At 35.8% G+C, this 21,246-nt stretch overlaps 1 protein-coding gene across 3 annotated transcripts; it reads left to right on the forward strand.

Annotated features, from left to right (window-relative positions):
- The first annotated feature begins 1,343 nt into the window (after positions 1 to 1,343).
- Positions 1,344 to 16,101, forward strand: LOC138715127 (zinc finger protein ZFP2-like). 3 transcript variants are annotated; one of them, XM_069847668.1, is made up of 4 exons: positions 1,344 to 2,137; positions 2,789 to 4,414; positions 11,953 to 12,005; positions 12,123 to 12,260. In XM_069847668.1, the coding sequence occupies exons 1-3, from the start codon at positions 1,683 to 1,685 to the stop codon at positions 11,984 to 11,986; spliced, it is 2,115 nt and encodes a 704-aa protein (XP_069703769.1). In that variant the 5' UTR covers positions 1,344 to 1,682; the 3' UTR covers positions 11,987 to 12,005; positions 12,123 to 12,260. The 3 variants fall into 3 exon arrangements, with proteins under 3 accessions (XP_069703769.1, XP_069703770.1, XP_069703768.1); XM_069847669.1 differs by lacking the exon at positions 11,953 to 12,005 and having other exon boundaries at positions 1,344 to 2,627; positions 12,123 to 16,101; XM_069847667.1 differs by lacking the exon at positions 11,953 to 12,005 and having other exon boundaries at positions 12,123 to 16,101.
- Positions 16,102 to 21,246: the final 5,145 nt, after the last annotated feature.

Consider the following 21,246-nt stretch of genomic DNA (forward strand, 5'->3'; position numbering starts at 1 on the left):
TCATATTTGTGAAAATAGGCATTAAACATTACATGTACCGTAATGTCTTCACAAAATTTTTAATTCATGTTTTACCCCAGATCACAAGTAGCAGATTAATCAGATTAGAGCTTTTATGGCAACAATGGCAATTAGAGCTTTGATGGCAACAATTTTATTTTTATCAGTTTCACTATGTTGCCCTCTAGCGACTATAGAAGAAGTCATCATCAGGAGTTTCATACATGTATGAGTCAAACGTTTCGTAGTTCTGAGCAGTTTGACATTACTTTCTTTGCAAATAGAAAAATGAAAAGCTCGTACTTTTCATAAGCTTACAACAACGATTTTACATTGCTCTATAAATGCGCTCTTATCAAATCTATTGACCACTGTAATAATAATAATAATAATAATAATAATAATAATAATAATAATAATAATAATAATAATATCTTCAGAAATGTTCATTATGTTTTAACACATATCTATCAGAAGTTTTATGGTTCGAAATAAACTGACAGTGATACTGCCGTTGCCGGCTGAAGCATCGATGCCGGCCGAGATATGACAGATGAAATTTGTTCTTTAAAAAGTAATAATAAAGAAATGATCACAATGTACAACTTAAATTATCCTGCCCCACAGAATTTTGTGAGTGACCACTGTCTCTTTTCACAACTCTTTGGCTTAATGTCTGTTATACTGTTTCTCGCACAGTTCACACAACCATTTACAGCCGCTTACGATAATTAAACACAGCTTGTGATGAAAACCATATACAAATAAATGTGAAAACCATGCAGTGCATATAGAGTCATCGTATGCCTGAGCTCTTGGTTGTTTTCATACACCGAAAACGATTAGTATTCAGATATGAATCCGATACTGATTAATGCATTTTACAGTTAACAGTTAAAATAACTATCATTTAACGAAATTAATTTATATTAAACGTAATTGCTGTATAATATATGAAATTCATCTTTTGCATGCATGTATCAAAAGCGCCGTAATCACGACTCAGAATATACTCTTAAAATATGTGCTGCCATCTGTCCGGTAGTTTTCAAGTTGGTACACACTAGAGACGAGTTCTCGTAACCTATACAAGATGGGAGTGCAGTTTGAACTTTCAATTTAGGCACATTGCCCATATATTTCAATAACGATTATGCCTAACACGAATGACATTGCTACTTTCCATTCTAGCTGTCCATTTGTATAATGTTTCACGCAAAACCATACTTCAAGTTACTGATTGTACTAACATGCATAACGATGCAATTTTTCATTAAAAATAATAATCATATTTGTCACCAAATTGCTCACATAATCTAGGGTATTTCAAATGTGACGTTGGCTATCCTTAATAACCAAATATCAAATGAGTTGTTCGATGAATAGAAGAAATTGACCGTCAATTGGCATTTCTCATACATGAATGGAATCTAAGATATTAAAATGTAGTTCTAATATTAATTCTTGCAAAATTGTATCGAAAATATGAATTTTGTCAATGGTTTCAGTGTGGTAGTTTCAAACATTAAGAGTGAAATGAATTTCCCAGTTATGAAGAAATGTAAAAGAGGCAGCTCTAATTTATTTAATATGATTTGCAAAAAATGTTGATCATCACCATCACTTCTATGAATCTGTGACTGAATATGGTGCTGTGCGCTTAACCGTGTGATTTTGTTTGAATGTGTCATTATGTTCATAAAACAATGAACAACATGGGGCAAACACCGGCAGAGCAATGGGTCCCTCCTTGGAGTCAAATAAAAGTTTATGACGGTAAAGAAAGTGTGGGAATGGAGTACACGATGCTAGAATCTTATTTCGACAGTATGTATCCGATGAAATCTGACGATATTGGTTCCAAACAGTCTTTCAATGACAAGATAACCCCAGATCCTCTTCATTGTGATGTCGCTCCTCCATCTAAAGAAAAAACAGGTTTCGAAGCAGAAGTAGCGGTGACCCCACCTGTGGACAATATCACATTACCATCTCAAAAAGCTCAAGAATCAGCCGAAATTTCTAACGAAAAGTCAAGTGAAAATGAAATTCAGCGTTCACAAGAAGTGTCGTTTACAACTAGTCTTGCGGAATGTGTTATAAAAGAGGAGCCTGTTACTATTGTGGATGACCTACAGTAAGGAAGTTTATGTTATTATAGTGATTGTTATAAATAAAATTAATTTTCTTGTGACAATGAGAAATTAAATTCATGCTAGGGAAATTTTAAGTGTCAATATTGGCTATTCTGAATATTCCACTGGCACCAATCTAGCATTGGTTCCCACAAAACATATATCCGCCAGTTTTTTTAGATTATTTTAGACTACTGAAAGAGATTAATCCTTTTCGACATAAAATTCTACATATGTAAAATATAATGTAATTTTTAGTAGTAAACAAGAATAATAGGGCAAATATGAGGCTAATTAAGTTTCGTCACAATCTAGCGTTATTTTATTATTCAAATGTTGACTACGTACAGGTGTTGTAAAATAAAATGGCTGACTGTCAAAGATTTGTTGATATCTTTAAAATAAGTAGAATTACCTTTATTTGTGTTTCCTGATTACAGTGAAATATAGCAAGAACTGATTTTCATAAGTGACATAATATTCATTACAATGGCTAGTGTTCTTTGAGAATATTATAATTGGTCTAATAAGAATATATTTTATTAAATCTTAAGCCTAAATATACGAAGTTATTGATTCATTAAAAAATGCGAAGTCTGTAACGTAACGAAGCGTGATTAATTTAGTTAAGTAAGTTCCTTATGACGTTCCAGGTGCCGGAATCCAGGGTTGTCGTCTGTAGGATGGGGAAACCATCCATCATCCATGCACTTTGATTCTCTGAAAGTTGTGTCAGAACACCTTGTAGAGAGAATCAAGCTGGAAGACTCCGTTTTTAGAGATGTATTTCAGAGTGGTGCCAGTTTCCCAATGTGTGCCGCTTCAACACCCACTACATCATCTTACAGCAATCCATGGGGAATTACCCCACAGTGTAATTTGAACAATTATAGTTCCTATGTTAATAATACAACTGTTTTCCAGGGAGCTAACAATGATAGCCCAGATAAATCCAAAACTTTTACGGTAGGAAGTAAGGAACAGAATACATCATTTATACAAGCTACAAATAATTTTAATAGAAACATGAATAATAATTTTATGTGTACAACCATGTTCTTAATGAATGACAGTTTACAACAAAATAGTGCGCACACATCTCATAATAATTCTAAGAAACATCATGACATATTTAACATCGCTTGTGAAAAAGGTTGCAATTGTGAAGCTACAAATCCTTTATTTCGTACGGGAAGTGGACAAATGTTTGGTACAGATAAACATCCTGCCGCTGGAAAACACTTCATGGCTCCCTGTGGACCGTTACAGTTAACTGCGCAAGAATGTAGTGAATTTTTGTTGAAAAAGGTTGCAGTTTCAAATAGCCTAATTGGATCTGATGGCTCTCATGTAGGAACACAAAATAATAGTGAGTTTTTATTGAAAAAAGTTGCAGTTTCAAACAGTCTAATTGGATCTGATGGTTCTCATGTAGGCGCACACAACAATATTAATACAAACAATACGCAACAAAAGAATAGGCAGGCAGGGACAAATTTGGATAATACACAACAGACAAATAGTAGTACAAGTGAAAAGTTGTCAAATACAGGAACTAATACCGGACAGAAGTATCGTGTGGCGAAGGAGCGACCTTTCTCTTGTCAGGAGTGCGGAAAATCGTTTTTGCTAAAACATCATCTAGTGACACATGCTCGGGTGCACACTGGCGAACGACCGCATGTTTGCCCGGAATGTGGTAAGAGTTTTGCACACAAGCATTGTCTTAGTACACATCTCCTCCTCCACAGTAGTCAGCGCCCATATCAGTGTCCCGAATGCAAGAAATCTTTCACTTTAAAACATCACCTCGTCACACATGCTAGAGTTCACAGCCGAGATCGACCTTTTGTTTGTCGCGAATGTGGGCGAACCTTTCCTCAGAAAAGACATTTGGCAACTCACGCAAAATTCCATTCGGGTGAACGTCCTCACGTGTGCGAGGAGTGTGGTGAATCGTTTTCACGCGAAGATCATCTGGTGATCCATTCACGCTTCCACGGTGGTCTACATCCGTATGTGTGTCCAGATTGTGGTAGCACTTTCGCTCGCAAGTTCGAACTGGTGAACCATGGGCGTCTCCATGGCCGCATTCCGCATTCCTGTGATGTGTGTGGCAAGGAGTTCCTACAAAAGAGAACACTTCTGGCTCATGCTCGACTACACGTGGAAGGAGAACGTCCGTTTGTCTGTCAGCATTGTGGAGAAACTTTTCAACGCAAAAATGAGCTTGTTGAGCACTCCCACGTCCATGCAGATGACAAGTCCTTCGTGTGCAGGTAGGGTTAGTCATTAGAATTGGTCGGGAGTGTATCTTATGCCATTCTTCCATTAATAATCCACACTGTCACAAACAAAGCGTGCCATCTATAGGCCTACTACAAAATCAAACAATTTTAGACCTTCCTTGCTCACATCATCCATTATATGAAAGTCCACTGCTGTGGAATAAAGGCTGGTTCACAATAAACCGGGAATGGAAACGAGACCGAGAACGGAAATATTGTTAAAATAAATGTATTTAAATGTGGACATTCACAATATTGTGAATGCTCACATTTAAATACATTTATTTTAACAGTATTTCCGTTCTTGTTCTCGTTGTCGTTTCCGTTCCTAGTTTATTGTGAACCGGCCTTAACAGTTATGTTGCCTGATCGTGAAACAAGCGGGTTCGGGTTAAAATCCTGGTTGAGGTTTTTTCTGGGATTTTCCCTCAACCCATTAAGAGCAAATGCCGGGTAACTTTCGGTGCTGGACCCTAGATTCATTTCGGTGGTGTTATTACCTTCATTTCATTCAGATGCTAGGTAACCACAGCAGTTGATAAAGCGTCGTCAAATAACCAGTAATAAAAAAGTATGGTGACAATTTGGGTAATTCTCCAGGAAAGCTAATTGAAGAAGGCACAATTAATTTTCTTCGTCCAATCTTCTATATCTCCCCACATCATACACGGGACTGACGTTTCATTGTGGGTTAGATGGGATAATTGAGGGGATATTTAAGTGAGATGAGACTGAGGAATATGAAAAGGTTTCAAATATTTAATTACATTTTCTCTTCCGTGTGTATTGTAAGGAGATATCGAAGTTTTACATTTTGCTTCACATTATCATATCATACAGTAAATAGCTAAATTTTCTGTAAATTTTTAATGCACTGAAATGAATCAGATTTCATTTTGTCAAGTGATGTCGATCAGGAATCAAGTTTCTTTATAAATCCGTTGATTTTATCTCTGGCTGTTATTACGTTAACAACTTGGCCCTGCAAACTACTGTTCAAAGCGTATAAGTGTACAAAGAATTCATCAACAAGATAGGTAGGCCAGTCTAAGAAGCCACTGAGAATTGTAAAATAGATTTGCATAATCCCATTTCTCATCTTGCAGGTACCGATACATTAGAAGTTGGGTGCTACTCACTAGTTTTGAGTAAAAAATAATTTGTTTTCGATTTTACAGGGATTTGTATTTTTCGAATGTGATCAAGTACTGGTATGGTAGTGGGGGTCGCAAACAAATGTGTCGCCCATCTTGCCTTCAGAAAGTTTGGGAACCACTGCACTAAACCATTGGCAACATTTTGCAGAATTCAATTACAAAAATTCACTGAACTCGCATAATCTCTTGGTAGTGGTTCATATAGCTTACTACAGTAGAACCTCTATTATCTGTGGTAATGAAGGGGATGGACTGAATGGTTGACCGAAAAAATTGGATAATCTGTACCATGAAATATTTTGTAATTTTATCCATGGTCTTGTATTTAACTCGCTAGGTAGTGGATCAGAAGTTCACTAATTTAAGTCTGATTGTCAACTGTGTGTTTTTAAGGGATAAGGAAGCCCGTTTTAATGACTGTCATTGGAAAGATAAGAATAAAGGAGGTCTCATGTTGTAGATTTACATACTTTTTTTACACTTTATCCTTGTTTTTTTTTTTATTAAATCGCGTAGTTGTAACTCCAATCTCGTACTCTGATGTGAGATGAGCCACAGTTACTCTTTTTCAAACCATTCAGTTATTTCCATTCCTTTTTCGATTCTTAGCACAACACGTTTTCTGTTAACACCCGTGGAAGACATTTTATATACAAGTTATATTATAGAACAGCAATTCGAACAGTAGACAATGCTAAAGGCTTGTAATAACATTCTCTAGCAAAACATATGTAGAACCTACTAATATGATGTATAAAACAGTACTTCATATAAGTTATTTATTTATGAAGAAAAAAAAAAAAGAACGAGAAATAGACAGTCGGATAATCCGCCAATCGGTTAATAGAGTGACTGATAATCAGGGTTCTACTGTACTTAAAAAATTTAATGGCTCTGAATGCTAATATGGTTTAAGAACACCTGTTCCTTGTGCAAGCGTATGGAGAAATTTCTGTGGAATGTATTCTAATCTTTTGCCTATTTAATCGAGTTTTCCCTCAGTTTGTTCTTGATACTTGTATTCACTACACAACCCATTTCGCTCAATTTTTAACGAAATTCTTTACACTCACTGTATGCACAAAAGTGCGCAGAAATATTTCCATGCAAGAAGTACATCATGACCTCCCAATCAATTCTAAAGATGTTCCATGAGTGCCTGAGTAATTAAAAAGGATTTTTATTGCCTTTTGTAACTTTTATAAGATTGTCAAGACAGTTAAAGTAGAGCCAGCTAGAGTTGATCTCTGGTGTTTTTTATATCGTGATTGTAATACATGCAAGTTATGCAGAACCTCTCTTCACTATTGTTTTTGTTAGCATTTCTATTTCAACTCTATCCCATTGCTAAATTTTTCCAATATTTTTACTTTCCTCCTTTTCAGTGTGAGCAAGCTCTCATAGATTGTGTATAGACCTAATACAGAGCAGTCTACATCATTCTGTGTGGGTTTAAGTGGCAAGCGACTCAAACATTCGCCATCACGCAGCTAGTGTATAGTTTGTTCAAGTTCCTCGAGTGTAGTTTCACAGAAAAGACTTTGCTGACTGACCCTCTACTGCCCCCTCTAATTGGTTGTCATAAACAAAAATCTCCATTACTGCGGCAGAATCTTGTCTTTTCCTGTTAATAACTACCCACAACTCTTGTTTAGAAAACTGAGGCTTCTCATCATCTCTACACAAGAAAGAGTTGCCAAATCTATGAATAAAACTGAAGTAGCAGTCGAGGGTCGCTAGGAATGTAGCAACTGTGCAGCAAGTGAATGGGGGTGGCCAGAGCTGTTAGTGTACGAAGTTGTAAATCTGTTAAGTGGACATTAAAAGAAGTTAGTGAACTGCACACAAGGGAACTGAACAGATTTTACCCCAATGTACTCAGGAGTTGAAGTTACTTAATTCCACAAAATAGCAATAGCCCTAGTAACTATTAAAGTATCCAATAATTGAACTTACCAGTACCTTGATCATAAGAGATGTTGAAAATTATGCCCTTTTGCTGTCATGAGTCCTTCACGTCTATTAGAGTATTTTTCGTCTGTATTTGTGTGCATTGACTGTGTCATCAAAAATATAAACATGCTAGCTTTCTCATCATGTAGAAGGGTTTCATGCATGATATGGGATTTTCTGTACTCCAGTACCTATTGCTTTAGGTTATATAATGGAACCATGCTTCCTCAATGAAAGATACTAATTCTGGATCCACCAAACCATCAGTAACACTTTGAAAGCCCAGTTAGCCTACAAAAATTCACTCGATTCAAGATTATCTTTTGGTAGCAATTCATGCTCTACCATCGCTCTTAAACTAAAGTAACACAGCTGTACAAATGTGAATTAAAAACACGACTGCTGCTTCGACCTCACAGAAAACTCATTTACTGCATATAATATAATAATAATAATAATAATAATAATAATAATAATAATAATCCATGGCCCTTGAAGAGCTCAGCCCGAACAGCCAGCTGCTGACCTCACGTTCACATGCTGAAGCAGAAGTGGACGATCATCTAACCAGAATGGAGGTATTGTGTGGTTAGCATGATGATCCCCCCAGCCGTTATAGCTGGCTTTCGCAACTGCATTTCACTACCTATCCCAGCTTCCCAAGTGCCTCACAATGCTGGATGGGCACCGGTCCTATAGCCTACACTGGCCGAAATTTCATGAGAAAATTTCTTCCCCCATGAGGACTCGAATCAGCGCGCAATCCGTAACGTGAGTCCTAGGCAGGCTGCCTTAGACCACAATGCCATGGCGCAGGACATTTACTGCATATACACTATCTATACAGTGAAGTCACCTACAAGATGGTTCTCCTTGGAGACCAGGAGCATGCACTTTAAATCATCTCAGTTAGACTGTTTATTGCAACACATGAACCTGCTGTTGCAGTATTGGTTGCCTCTGGACACATGCACAGAATGTGAGGAAGTGCTCTGTATAATAAAAATTACATATTGTTCTATATAACATTTAAAAATAAATACGTCAACCAGATGTTGCGAGTGCATTGTTAGTATCATGCCACTGGACACCAGCACAGAATGTGGTAGACTACTCTGTATATGTAAAAACACAATTAATTATCTGACATAAATAAATTAAGGTTTGCATATGGAACATTTTCGTAATATGTAACCTACGCAGTTCCCAGTAGAGCTCTGATTTACTTATCTATGATGTTTTGTTTCTGGAGACATTTTTCCAACAATTTTGTAGAGAATATTGTATTTTCTCAGTTCAGCCAACAACGCTGGTCTACAAACAAAATTCAAATTAAATTCTGAGCTGCTGATTTCAAATGTGTTTCTTTTCTTGACAGCATATACAATTACATCAGCTCTTAAGCAGTTGTATCAGTTATTCTGTGAAATCCAACACATTGTTAGTCGAATGGCTAGAGCATGAGCTTTCAACACTGGTAAGCCAGGTTCGAACTCTGGTGGCTCCATGTGGAATTTGAAGTAAACAAACACAGTGGTAGGTGGTAGGTTTTAATGGGGTACTTCAGTTTTCCCTGCTGTAGGTCACCTCCCATGGTGTAAAAGGGCAACACACTGCGGCAAGTCCATTATATTCCTCCTAGAGGAGTACACTTGGGTGAAATTGAAGTTAACATTTGCCATTGGTGAAAAAATACTTTAAAGTCTTACTAGGACCAAGATAAAGATTGGGTCCCTCATGCTATGTGTGCAATATCGTCAGTTAATGTACGAGTATTGCATGATTGAATGAACAACACGAAAAGTGCAATGCTTTTGTTATTCTTCTTGTATGATTGGAACCACAGAATCATAATTATTGATGATTGTTATTTCTGTTTTGTCAATGTTGAAGGTTGCTTTCGACAAAGAATAAACATAAAATTACATTATGGTCATTATCTCATGATGACAATTCACGAGCTCTGAAACTCCCTGAAAAAATGTAGGAGTCCGGAATAAGTATAATGTGAGGATGGGTCCTCAAGTCACGATCATTAGAATGATGATTATCTCCGAGAAGAAAGTTTTTCAGAACCGAAACTTTTTATTCATCAGGAATTAAATGATCTGATTAGACACTTTTTTTTTCCTTCCACAAAACAAAGCAGAAGTTCTCACCTCTGGATTGAAGGAAAGAAGTCTTATAGAGAATGATGTCCGAGTTTTCTATTTCTGACTATAGAATATTGTCCTTTTTTATAGATGATCCAAGGATTTATTGCTGTAATATGCATAGGCTCTTCCAAGAACTGCATCAAAAACAAAAACCATCAGATTGATTTTTTGCAACAGGGTCTAAAAACTGCTTTTCCATAATGAAGTTTCCAAGGCTTCTACTCAAATTATTTATTCTGTACATGTAAAAGAAATGAATGATAAAATGGAAAAGCTACTAGAAGCAATTAATTGTAATAATCATAAGTGGAATATACATATGTATAGCTTTTTAAGGTATTGATTATTGATGGATATGCAAGCGGCATTACAAAGTTTTGCTCTTTCTTGTGCATTTGAGATAATCGCTGTTCAGAGGAGCATTACTTGAGACATGATTGGGAATTAGAGAAAACTTTCGAGCAAGGAGAATACGAGAATACTTCTGGTTTCAACAAAATATTCCTTCTTCGTCTGCAATTAATAAAAGTGGAATTGAGAAAGACCATGGAAAAAACAAATTCAAAGGGATTTGAGTATCTGAGACCAAATTTTCTTCATATAAATGATGCAACATTTAAAGAATGCATCTTTGTTGGATCTCAAACTCGAGAAATTTTGACAGATAAAGATTTTGTTGAATCTCAACCAATATAAGACAAAAAACATGGCAAAACTTCAAGTTTATAAACTTCTTAAGTAGAAAGAAAGCTTCTGAGATTGGAGAACGTATCTGGAAACTTCTATAATCATGCAAGGAAATGCGACGCTGATATAACCTCTGCAGTTGCGAGCATCGTTAAATAAAACATAACATTTAACATTTACAAGGAAATGCAATATTACAGTCTCTTGAAGTTCACTCTATGCATTCCTATTTAAATCTCTTTCCAAAAACCTTGGTGAAGTCAGTGATGAGCAAGGTGAACATTTTCACCGAAATAAAGGCAGTAGAATAGCATTATCAGGATTTCTGGAATGGCTGTGATGGCAGATTTTTGTTGGATGTTGTATCAGAATGTTCAAGAGAAGGTATATGATAGGGGAAAGTCATCATATTTGTAATACTTACTAAAAAGAAGGTATGTTTACTTTTATCAAATCACATCATATTGTGTTTTACAATAATTAATAGGCCTACATATGACTGTAGGCCTATAAGAATTGATTATAACTATTACAAGCATTACAGTAAACTCTGCTTGTGACAGAAAGTATCTAAAAACATTTTCATAATCAGCATGAAAAATTAATATGTAAAAGTATATTTTTAATTTTGGTGATTAAAAATATTTCATCTTGTAGACCAGTGTGATTACAATAATTAGCAGTAAGATTTTCTGTAGTGTTATTACACTTAAATTATTAGATTTTTATGTTTCATTGTTTTTTTTTTCAATTTCCTTTCTTACAACATTGATATTGAATAGACTTACATCCTTAATTAAGTACACCTCACCTCTGTTTATTTCTTTATCAATCTGTATCTGTATTTATAGGTTGATTCCAAATTTCTGTTGCCTGTCCACCTTGACTTATTGATACTGGAGTTACTATTTATCTGTTTCCTCTTTTATTCCAACAGCTTGACAAATATGTTACTGAATCTGTGAACATACTAAGATTAACATGTTATTGTATATAATCATCCTGAGTTAAAATGGAACATCCAGATGTTAGATGTTGTCTGAGTTTATTGTATTTTGTGCAAATTCTATCTATACAATATTACTTCTCTCTTTTGTAAAAGCCTTAAACAATATTACGTATGATAATTTCCAAACAAATTTAGTAAATTATCAAAATTCTTTTTGGATTGTTTCTCTGTAGGTTAAAATTAGGATCTGTGGTAATTTATATTAGTATTATATTAATGAAAAAGCCTTAATAATACTTAGGATAAATTTCCAAATAAATGTGTAAATTATCAAAATTCTTGCTGGATGGTTTCTCTGTAAGTTCAAATGAGGATGTATGGTGATCAAATAATTAGTATAATATTAATGAAAAATCTTAATCAATATTACTTTCAATAAATTATAAAAATTCTTGCTGGATGGTCTCTGTGGATTAAAATGATGTATGATGATCAAATATTTACACAAAACTGTTGAAGTTGAAACGAAACTTTAAATTACTGTTAAAGAAGATAATTTTAATGTTCATTATAAACAATCCCCACTATTCTACTATAAGATTTGGTAATGTTGATTTCTACCATCAGGGATCAACTTCTTGCTGGCCCCACTTCAGAATGAAAACACTGCAAGAAATCAAGTAAATATTTCATTATTCAGATTAAACTTCCATGCTATTGACAACACTAGCCTCTGTAAGGTTTCAGACATATACATGGTAGTCTAAAGGATCGCATTGTTTTTCTACTGTTTGTAGGGAATGTGGAGATTGTTTTCCGAATCGAGAGGCTCTAGCTCTCCACTACCGTCTCCACGCTGGCGATCGTAACTTCGTTGCTGACTTGTGCGGTCTTGCAGCAGCATTCCAGCAGCCCGCAGCTCACTTCCTGTGTCCAACTCCACTCCACCCCACTGCCATGGGCAAGCTGAACCAGAGCACTGCTGGAACATCCACGTCTTCCAGCAGTGTAGCAATGCCAGCCCCACCACAACCAAAGCCGAAGCCTCACATTTGTCCTGATTGCGGCAAATGTTTTACTCAGAAGCACGGTCTGACACAGCACAATAGGCGGCACAGTGGTGGTAGCTGTGATGTTAGGCAGCATGCTTGTGACAAGTGTGGTAAAGCTTTCTTTCAAAAGAATCATTTGGCTTTGCATCAAAGGCAGCACTTGGAGCAGCCAACTCCAGTTTCACCCACGGACACTAAGACATTTGAAGTCAACATTCCAGTGTCAGGAGAATAATAGAGGATTAAAATAAATTCTATGCTCTTGAATGCCAGATCGTTTTTAACTGATTTAATCGCAACCGTCTATTTTAATTTAACTTATAGCTAGTTTATGAAACAAGCGGCAATAGCAAGGTACAAATTTTTAGTTCTGTACAAAGATATACAAAATATTTCACAACTAAGTTCAGTAGGCTGGTCCAAGACAATGATAATTTTATGTAGGCCTACAGTCTATTAAAAAAGTAGAAACATTAATAGATTATTTATTTTTCTCTTCTTTTCTTGCATAAATTATAATAGTACATTATGCAACGAGCCTATAATGATAGTAATTAAGAAGCGAGTATGGATGTTTATGAAATGAGCGCGAGTTTCATAATTTTCATACGAGCTTCTTAATTACCATTATAGGCGAGTTTCATACGACTTTTTATGCTCGACCATATTTCTAACTTGAAATTATTCATTTTATTTGTATCTAACTGACCTTGAGCAATACCTCGTAAATTGTGAGATGTACGCAGACGCGAAAGTATTGATTTTTTCCGAGGAACAGATGTCCACATTGACCTTAATAGCCTGTAAGAACTACAGAGTAAACTAAAAATTAACTTTGATATAACATTGAAATTAAATTAGACATTGAAAAACGAGATGACAAATTGAATTTATTTGAATATTATTTACAATTAACACTAATTATTATAGTAATAGAACATAACCTTCTGCGACAGTATTGGATTTCCAGCCTCCGTGACTTTTCGCTAATTCTCTTTCGATTGCATATCCGAGAATAATCGATACTTGCGGTTTTATAACGGTACAAAGCTGACTTGTCATTGGCTGAACACCTGTAAGCTGACTTGTCACTGGCTGAACACCTGTACTTTAATGAGTAGGTGTACTTTAATGACATGCATTAAAGGACTGCTACCAGGTGTATAATTACTACATTTCGGCATGGTCGAGCATAAAGAAATTATTGTGATTGCAAATAGAATCTTATAATATTCAAAGATAAACCACACATGTTGGGCCAATTATACAGTGTTCATAGATTTGATAAGAAACGTAAAAAATATATATTACAGTTATATGAACACTAATAAATATAATATAATTAGTAGAAGCCAGACATGTTTCGGAGATGCTCCTCCATCCTCAGTGACTTTACCACGACGGCTGGTTCAGGTGATCGAACCGCGTTATTGCTTGGCTTAATGGAGACTGACCTTTAACGTATTTGGGTTTCAAGGCCTCCTTTAAGCAGGATTTATTAAACCAAATTTTTTTATTTAAAAGTTCTATTTTAAGATGCACGTCGTAGTAAGCCAAGCAACAACGCGGTTCGATCACCTGAACCAGCCGTCGTGGTAAAGTCACTGAGGATGGAGAAGCATCTCCGAAACATGTCTGACTTTTACTAATTTTTTAATAATTATATTATATTTATTAGTGTTCATATAACTGTAATATATATCTTTTACGTTTCTTATCAAATCTATGAACACTATAATTGGCCCAACATGTGTGGTTTATCTTTGAATATGAAAAAAGCTAGTGAAGAAAAATTGGTCAACTTTTACTACGACGTGCGTCTTAAAATAGAACTTTTAAATAAAAGAATTTGGTTTAATAAATCCTGCTTAAAGGAGGCTTTGAAACCCAAATATGTTAAGGTCAGTCTCCTTTAAGCCAAGCAACAACGCGGTTCGATCACCTGAACCGTCATGGTAAAGTCACTGAGGATGGAGAAGCATCTCCGAAACATGTCTGACTTTTACTAATTTTTTAATAATTATATTATATTTATTAGTGTTCATATAACTGTAATATATATTTTTTACGTTTCTTATAGAATCTTATAACTTTACGTAAAAACATATCTTTCTAATACAGAAAACTGGTTCTTAACATGCTTTTTTCTTCTACAAGTAGTTTGTTCTTGTGCAGTTTTCTTTCTTTGCCAGTAACTATTGAATGCCCCCTCTTCATATTCAGTATCTACTGTTAAGCTCAGGAGATTACAATTCTGGAGGAGGGGGGTTTAACTCTTATAACACAAGGTACATCCTCATAGAAGTTCCTTAATTTGCTGCTTTGGGGTTGAAGAGTTGTTGGCTGTGTTCCAATGGGAATGATGAGGAAAAAACTGGTTATAAGTGTTGCTGATCTGACAACTTTAAACATATTAAGAATACCCATTATTTACAGGATTTGTCAGTTTTATGACATTGATATTATTATTGAAGTACAAAATCGTCCTTTTGTATAGCTGATTTAGAATTTCAATGGGATACAAAGTTATAATATTAGCCACTTTTGTTCAGTTGGCCAGTGATTAGATGTTGGTGAACCTGTTATGTTTGAATCTAGTAAACACAAGTTACTGTTGTGAACAGATCGGGTAGCAGAGGGACTGTTGTCAATGGTTTTCAGTTTAATGTTCAACCATTATACGTATTCATATGCATAAGTTAAACCCTAGATCATATATACCCCGATTGCTCGGTGTTATAGGCTTTGACAGTAACAACTTTTGTCAGGTTTACTATGCTGCCATCTACTTGTTACAAAAGGAGTCACGTCATAACTCCCATTTGAATTGCATTAAAAACTGTACTTCCATCTCGTGTTTGTTTACGGCGGACTGGTGACGATTCTGGAGGTTGTTCTCTTCAAAGTGCAACCAGTTTTACATAGGAATGAGCAATCTATATGTGATCTGGGATTAAACCAAAAACCCTATGTGTTATTCATATTGTGATTAAAGTTTTCATTTAAACTGATATATCATTACTTGGTTCTTTAGAGAATAATATGAAAAATGATTATGATGATGATGATGATGATGATGAAGTCCACACCTGTGGAGTAACGGTTAGCACGTCTGGCCGCGAAACCAAGTGGCCTGTGTTCGATTCCTGGTTGGGGCAAGTTACCTGGTTGAGGATTTTTCCGGGGTTTTCCCTCAACCCAATATGAGCAAATGCTGGGTAACTTTCTGTGCTGGACCCTGGACTCATTTCACTGGAATTATCATCTTCATCTCATTCAAATGCTAAATAACCTAAGATGTTGATAAAGCGTCGTAAAATAACCTCCTGAAATAAAATTAAAAGATGATGATGATGATGATGATGATGATATTCAGCTTGATTACACACTTTTATCACTAGAGATTTGGTAAATTAGATATATAAACAACCTTCCTGTATTAATTGACTGTGACTAATTTCGGCTTTATGTCGGCCATCTTCAGATTTCTAGAGAGGTCCTTGCTTGTTTCTGGTTTCTTCTTTTGGTGCCTTGGTGGCACATCCACATCATACAGTATCCTCAATACACAATTAAATTTCAGAACATATGCCCTATTTGACCCACCACCAAGGCACCAAAAGAAGAAATTAGAAACAAGCAAGACCTTACTAGAAATCTGAAGATGGCCGACATGAAGCCGAAACTAGTTATTAACTAATGTAAATTAGCGTAATAGTTTCAATTGGGATACACAAACGGTTAGGGAAAACACGGAAATTTTACTTGAAGCAAGTAAAGCGATCGGTTTGGAAGTAAATCCCGAAAAGACAAAGTATATGATTATGTCTCGTGACGGGAATATTGTACGAAATGGAAATATAAATATTGGAGATTTATCCTTCGAAGAGGTGGAAAAATTCAAATATCTTGGAGCAACAGTAACAAATGTAAATGACACTCGGGAGGAAATTAAACGCAGAATAAATATGGGAAATGCCTGTTATTATTCGGTTGAGAAGCTCTTATCATCCAGTCTGCTGTCCAAAAATCTGAAAGTTAGAATTTATAAAACAGTTATATTACCGGTTGTTCTATATGGCTGTGAAACTTGGACTCTCACTCTGAGAGAGGAACATAGGTTAAGGGTATTTGAGAATAAGGTGCTTAGGAAAATATTTGGGGCTAAGCGGGATGAAGTTACAGGAGAATGGAGAAAGTTACACAACACAGAACTGCACGCATTGTATTCTTCACCTGACATAATTAGGAACTTGAAATCCAGACGTTTGAGATGGGCAGGGCATGTAGCACGTATGGGCGAATCCAGAAATGCATATAGAGTGTTAGTTGGGAGACCGGAGGGAAAAAGACCTTTAGGGAGGCCGAGACGTAGATGGGAGGATAATATTAAAATGGATTTGAGGGAGGTGGGGTATGATGATAGAGACTGGATTAATCTTGCACAGGATAGGGACCGCTGGCGGGCTTATGTGAGGGCGGCAATGAACCTTCGGGTTCCTTAAAAGCCATTTGTAAGTAAGTAAGTAAGTAAGTTTCAATTGGGAAGTTTTTATATAGCAAATTTATCAAATCTTCATCATCATCACCATCACGCTTTAGGCCTCTCAACCTGTTGCGAACTTCATACATATTCCTTATTCTTGGTCTTGCCATCGTTTTCTTGGTCTACCAATACTACGGAAGCCCTTAGGTTGATACCCGAAGATTAATTTAGGCAGTCTTTCATCACTCATTCTTTCCACATGGGATCTCCAGTTCTGTCTATATTCCACAATTTTGTTGTTTAAGTTGTAGATATTCAGTGATTGCCTAATTTCTTCGTTTCGTATTCTGTCCCTCCTTGTTACACCCATCACTGAGCGAAGGAACCGCATTTCTGAAGCTTGAATTCTACTTTTATCTCTACTAGTGAGGATCCACGATTCTGCTCCATATAAACCCACTGGTACTGCCATCGTCTTATAAAACTTCAACATTGTTTCCTTCCTTGCCTTGTTTTTTAAAGTTCTAGTTATTGTACCACACATTTGGTTGAATATTTCCGTTTTTTGTTTGACGTCCGCTTCTTCAAAAGGCGATAGTGTGTAACCAAGGAATTTGAACTGGTTGACTTGTTTAATCAATTTATTATTAATAACAAACTTGCAACGAATTTGCATTGGACCCTGGAATGCCATAGATTCTGTTTTATCAGTTGAAATTTCGAAGTTATACACCTCTATTATTTTCTGCAATTCAAACAGAGCTCGGAGTGCATTTTCAGAATTTGAAACAATTACTTGATCATCAGCAAACATAAGTGTGAAGACAAAGTTATCACTGTTTATGTCATTGTCAAAACCCAACTGTAATAATTTTCTCTTCCATGCTCTAATGGCGTCATCAATATACAAACTAAACAATATAGGTGACATACAACAGCCCTGTCGGACACCCATGTTGATATATTCGGATTTAATGTCTCCAGAGTTTATCTTAATGCTTATTTGGGTCCCTTTATAGAGGTTCTGTTATATTTTTATGAGGTGCTTAGGTATTCCCCTTCTATTCATAATTTCCCAAAGCTTACTCCTCAGCACTCGGTCAAAAGCCTTGACATAATCTATGAATACAATGTAGGTGTTCTGATTCCATTCTCTCCTCTTCTCAATAATTTGTTTTATGATGAATATGTTGTCAGCGCAAGATCTACTCTTACGAAACCCAGCCTGTTCTTCCAGTAAAATACTTTCAACAATTGGTCGGAGACAGGAAGCAAGTATCCTGGTATAGAGCTTGTACCCAGAATTCAAAATGCTGATTCCTCTATAGTTGTTGAGGTTAGATCTATCTCCTTTCTTAAATATGGGAACAACAATAGCTTCTTTCCATTGGTTTGGAATCTCCTGTTGTCTCCAGCAATGGTTGAGAAATTCTAATATTCTGAGCTTGGTTTCTTCTGATGCATATCGAAATAGCTCTATATTAAGGTTATCAGTTCCTGGGGCTTTTCGGTTATGGAGTGCATTAAGTGCAGTCTGCAGTTCTTTATATTCAATACTATCTATATTGTTTGACTCAGTTATTAAGATTTCGTCTGGAGAGATTGTTTCGTTATCAGTGTACCAATGCATTTTGCAGAATTGAAGCCAAGCTCTTTGGTCAAAACACGCAAGACTTGCAGCATCTTTTTCTTCCTTATTAAGATGTTTCATTATCTTGTATGCTGATGTTTGTCTTCCATGTATATCGTGTTCTATATTTGATACATATTTATCCCACGACTCTCTGTGAGCTTGTCTAACTAATTTTTTTACAACTCTTGCTTGTGTTTGATATTGTTCTTTATCCTCTGGTCTTTGTCGGGACATCCATTTTAGATAAAGGTGTCGTTTCTCCTCTATCTCTCTTCCTAGTTCTTCATTCCATATATAGAGACCTTTTTTCTTCTTCCTGATATTTCGAAGTCCCAATACCTCTAAAGCTGTATTTTCTATTATTCTTTTGATCTTGGACCATTCTACTTCAATATCAGTAGTTACTTCGTCATCTTGTAAATGGTGTTTCATCCTATTGACGTAGAGGTTCCTTATTGAATAATCTGACAAAAGATTCGTTTTCTATCTTTTCTCACTATTTCCTTTGGTAGTTGATGATTTAACTTTATACCACTTAGTTTTAAGTGCCACATCTCCTCTCAGCAAATAGTGATCTGATCCTATGTCACTACCTCTATAAACTCTCACGTTTTGAAATAGTTTACCTAGTTTCTCGTTTGCCATGAAGTAGTCAATGATGGACTTCTGACCTCTGGCTGTCCAGGTATAGCGGTGGATGTCTTTATGTTTAAAGAAGGTGTTCTCGATCCGAAGTTTATTGAAATTTGCAAAATCTCTTAATATTCTTCCATTGAAGTTAATGGTCAGCTCTCCATGTGGACCCATTATTCCATCTATTGGTACACTTCCTACACGAGCATTAAAATCTCCAGTAAGTAGGATGTAATCATTCTTATTTACACCTTCAAAAATCTTCTGTAGATGTTGGTAGAAATCTTGTGATTCTTCTTTAATAATAATATTGTTGGCATAGTGCATACCTATATAATACCAATTGGGCTGTGTAACACGATGTAGTTCCGATTTTGTCACCATTGGCCTTAATATTCGCTTATAAATTTGAATTGTCTAATGTATACATTGATACATACTAAACGAAGACAACAATAAATACACAGGCAACATCATATATTGCCACAGATACATAGACGACATACTAACACTATATGAAGAAAATAAAGGACATATTCAAAACCTACACCAACACATAAACAAAGTACCCCAAAGCTACACTACACATTAGAAATCGAAAACAGCAAAGCTATAAACTTCCTAGACATCACAGTAACAAAAGTAGATAACAAACACACTTTCAAAATCTACAAAAGAAACCCACAACAACAACCACACGCATAACAACATATCCAATCACCCAACACAAACATGCTGCATTTCGAGCCATGGTACACAGACTACTCAACATACCAATGAGTCAGCAAGATTACAAAGAAGAAATACATACCATGAAATACATATCACAAGAAAATGGGTAAAACCGCAACATAATAGACAACATAATAAAAAAGACAAAACATGAATACAAGAAACATAGAAACACAACACAAATACAAGAACACAAACAATACATCACACCAACATACAACAACAAAAACACACACAAGATCGCATCTTCATTCAGGAAATTAAACTACAGTATCGCATACAGAACACAAAACATTCTACGACAGCATCTCAACATACAAACAACATAAACAAACAAATACAACCTAACAGGTCTGTACAAACTCACATGCAATAGCTGCAAATACTTCTACATCGGACAGACAGGGAGATCATTTAAGACATGTTACAAAGAACACAACACTTCCACATATGCAGAACACATCACAAATGTCAACCACTACTACATCAACATAGACACAGACATGGAAACTCTACATATCCAATCGAAAAAACCAGAAACTGAACACACTAGAACAGTACGAAATATACAGAACACAAAAACACACCCAAAACAAGTTCTCAGTACACAATTGAATTTCAGAACACACATACTATTTGATTCCACACTACATAACACAAACGCCCCCCCCTCCCCCAGCAAAACAACTGAAGAAACCGGAGATGCAAAGATCTCACTAGTTCTGAAGATGGCTCCTACTAAACTGAAACTAGTCAACTAGGTATTTATAAATTTAGTTCACAATTGACGCGTGAAAGTGATCTCCATAAATTATATTCCTAAGTATACTGTACATTGAATTGGAGATCTTTCTATGTTATTTGTCTATGTCCTGGAGAATGCAGTTAAGCAGAATAAAGCACGTGACCACTTTATAAATAATAGTAAGGCCCAGGGGCGTATTTTGCGGGCTACCGGCGGTAGCCCAAGGAAATTACAAAAGAAAAAGTTTATAATATAACATAATGTAATAATTTTGTATTATTAGTTTTACCATAGTAATTAAAATTAAAGTAATTGTTAGATATATTTTGTGTAATAATAGGGTCAGCGGTAGCCCAAACCCTTTAACCAGTATACGCCTCTGGTAAGGCCACTATGCATTCAGAAAATACTCGTCTCAAAATTAATCAATGAAATGTCATTGCTACAGTGTATGTTGCCATACTGACAGATTTATTGATATGCAACTGAGTCAACTCAGAAATAATAATGAAAGTTCAAGAACTAAACTCATTATACATACAGCTGAACAGCTTACCAATACAAAATGAATAGTAGCGAGATAATGACAACTGCTGATAATTATAAGATTGCCTCTTATATGTAGCCTTGAGAATAACAA

This window comes from Periplaneta americana, chromosome 15 (assembly GCF_040183065.1).
Source record: "Periplaneta americana isolate PAMFEO1 chromosome 15, P.americana_PAMFEO1_priV1, whole genome shotgun sequence".
In the NCBI taxonomy this organism is placed as follows: domain Eukaryota; kingdom Metazoa; phylum Arthropoda; class Insecta; order Blattodea; family Blattidae; genus Periplaneta; species Periplaneta americana.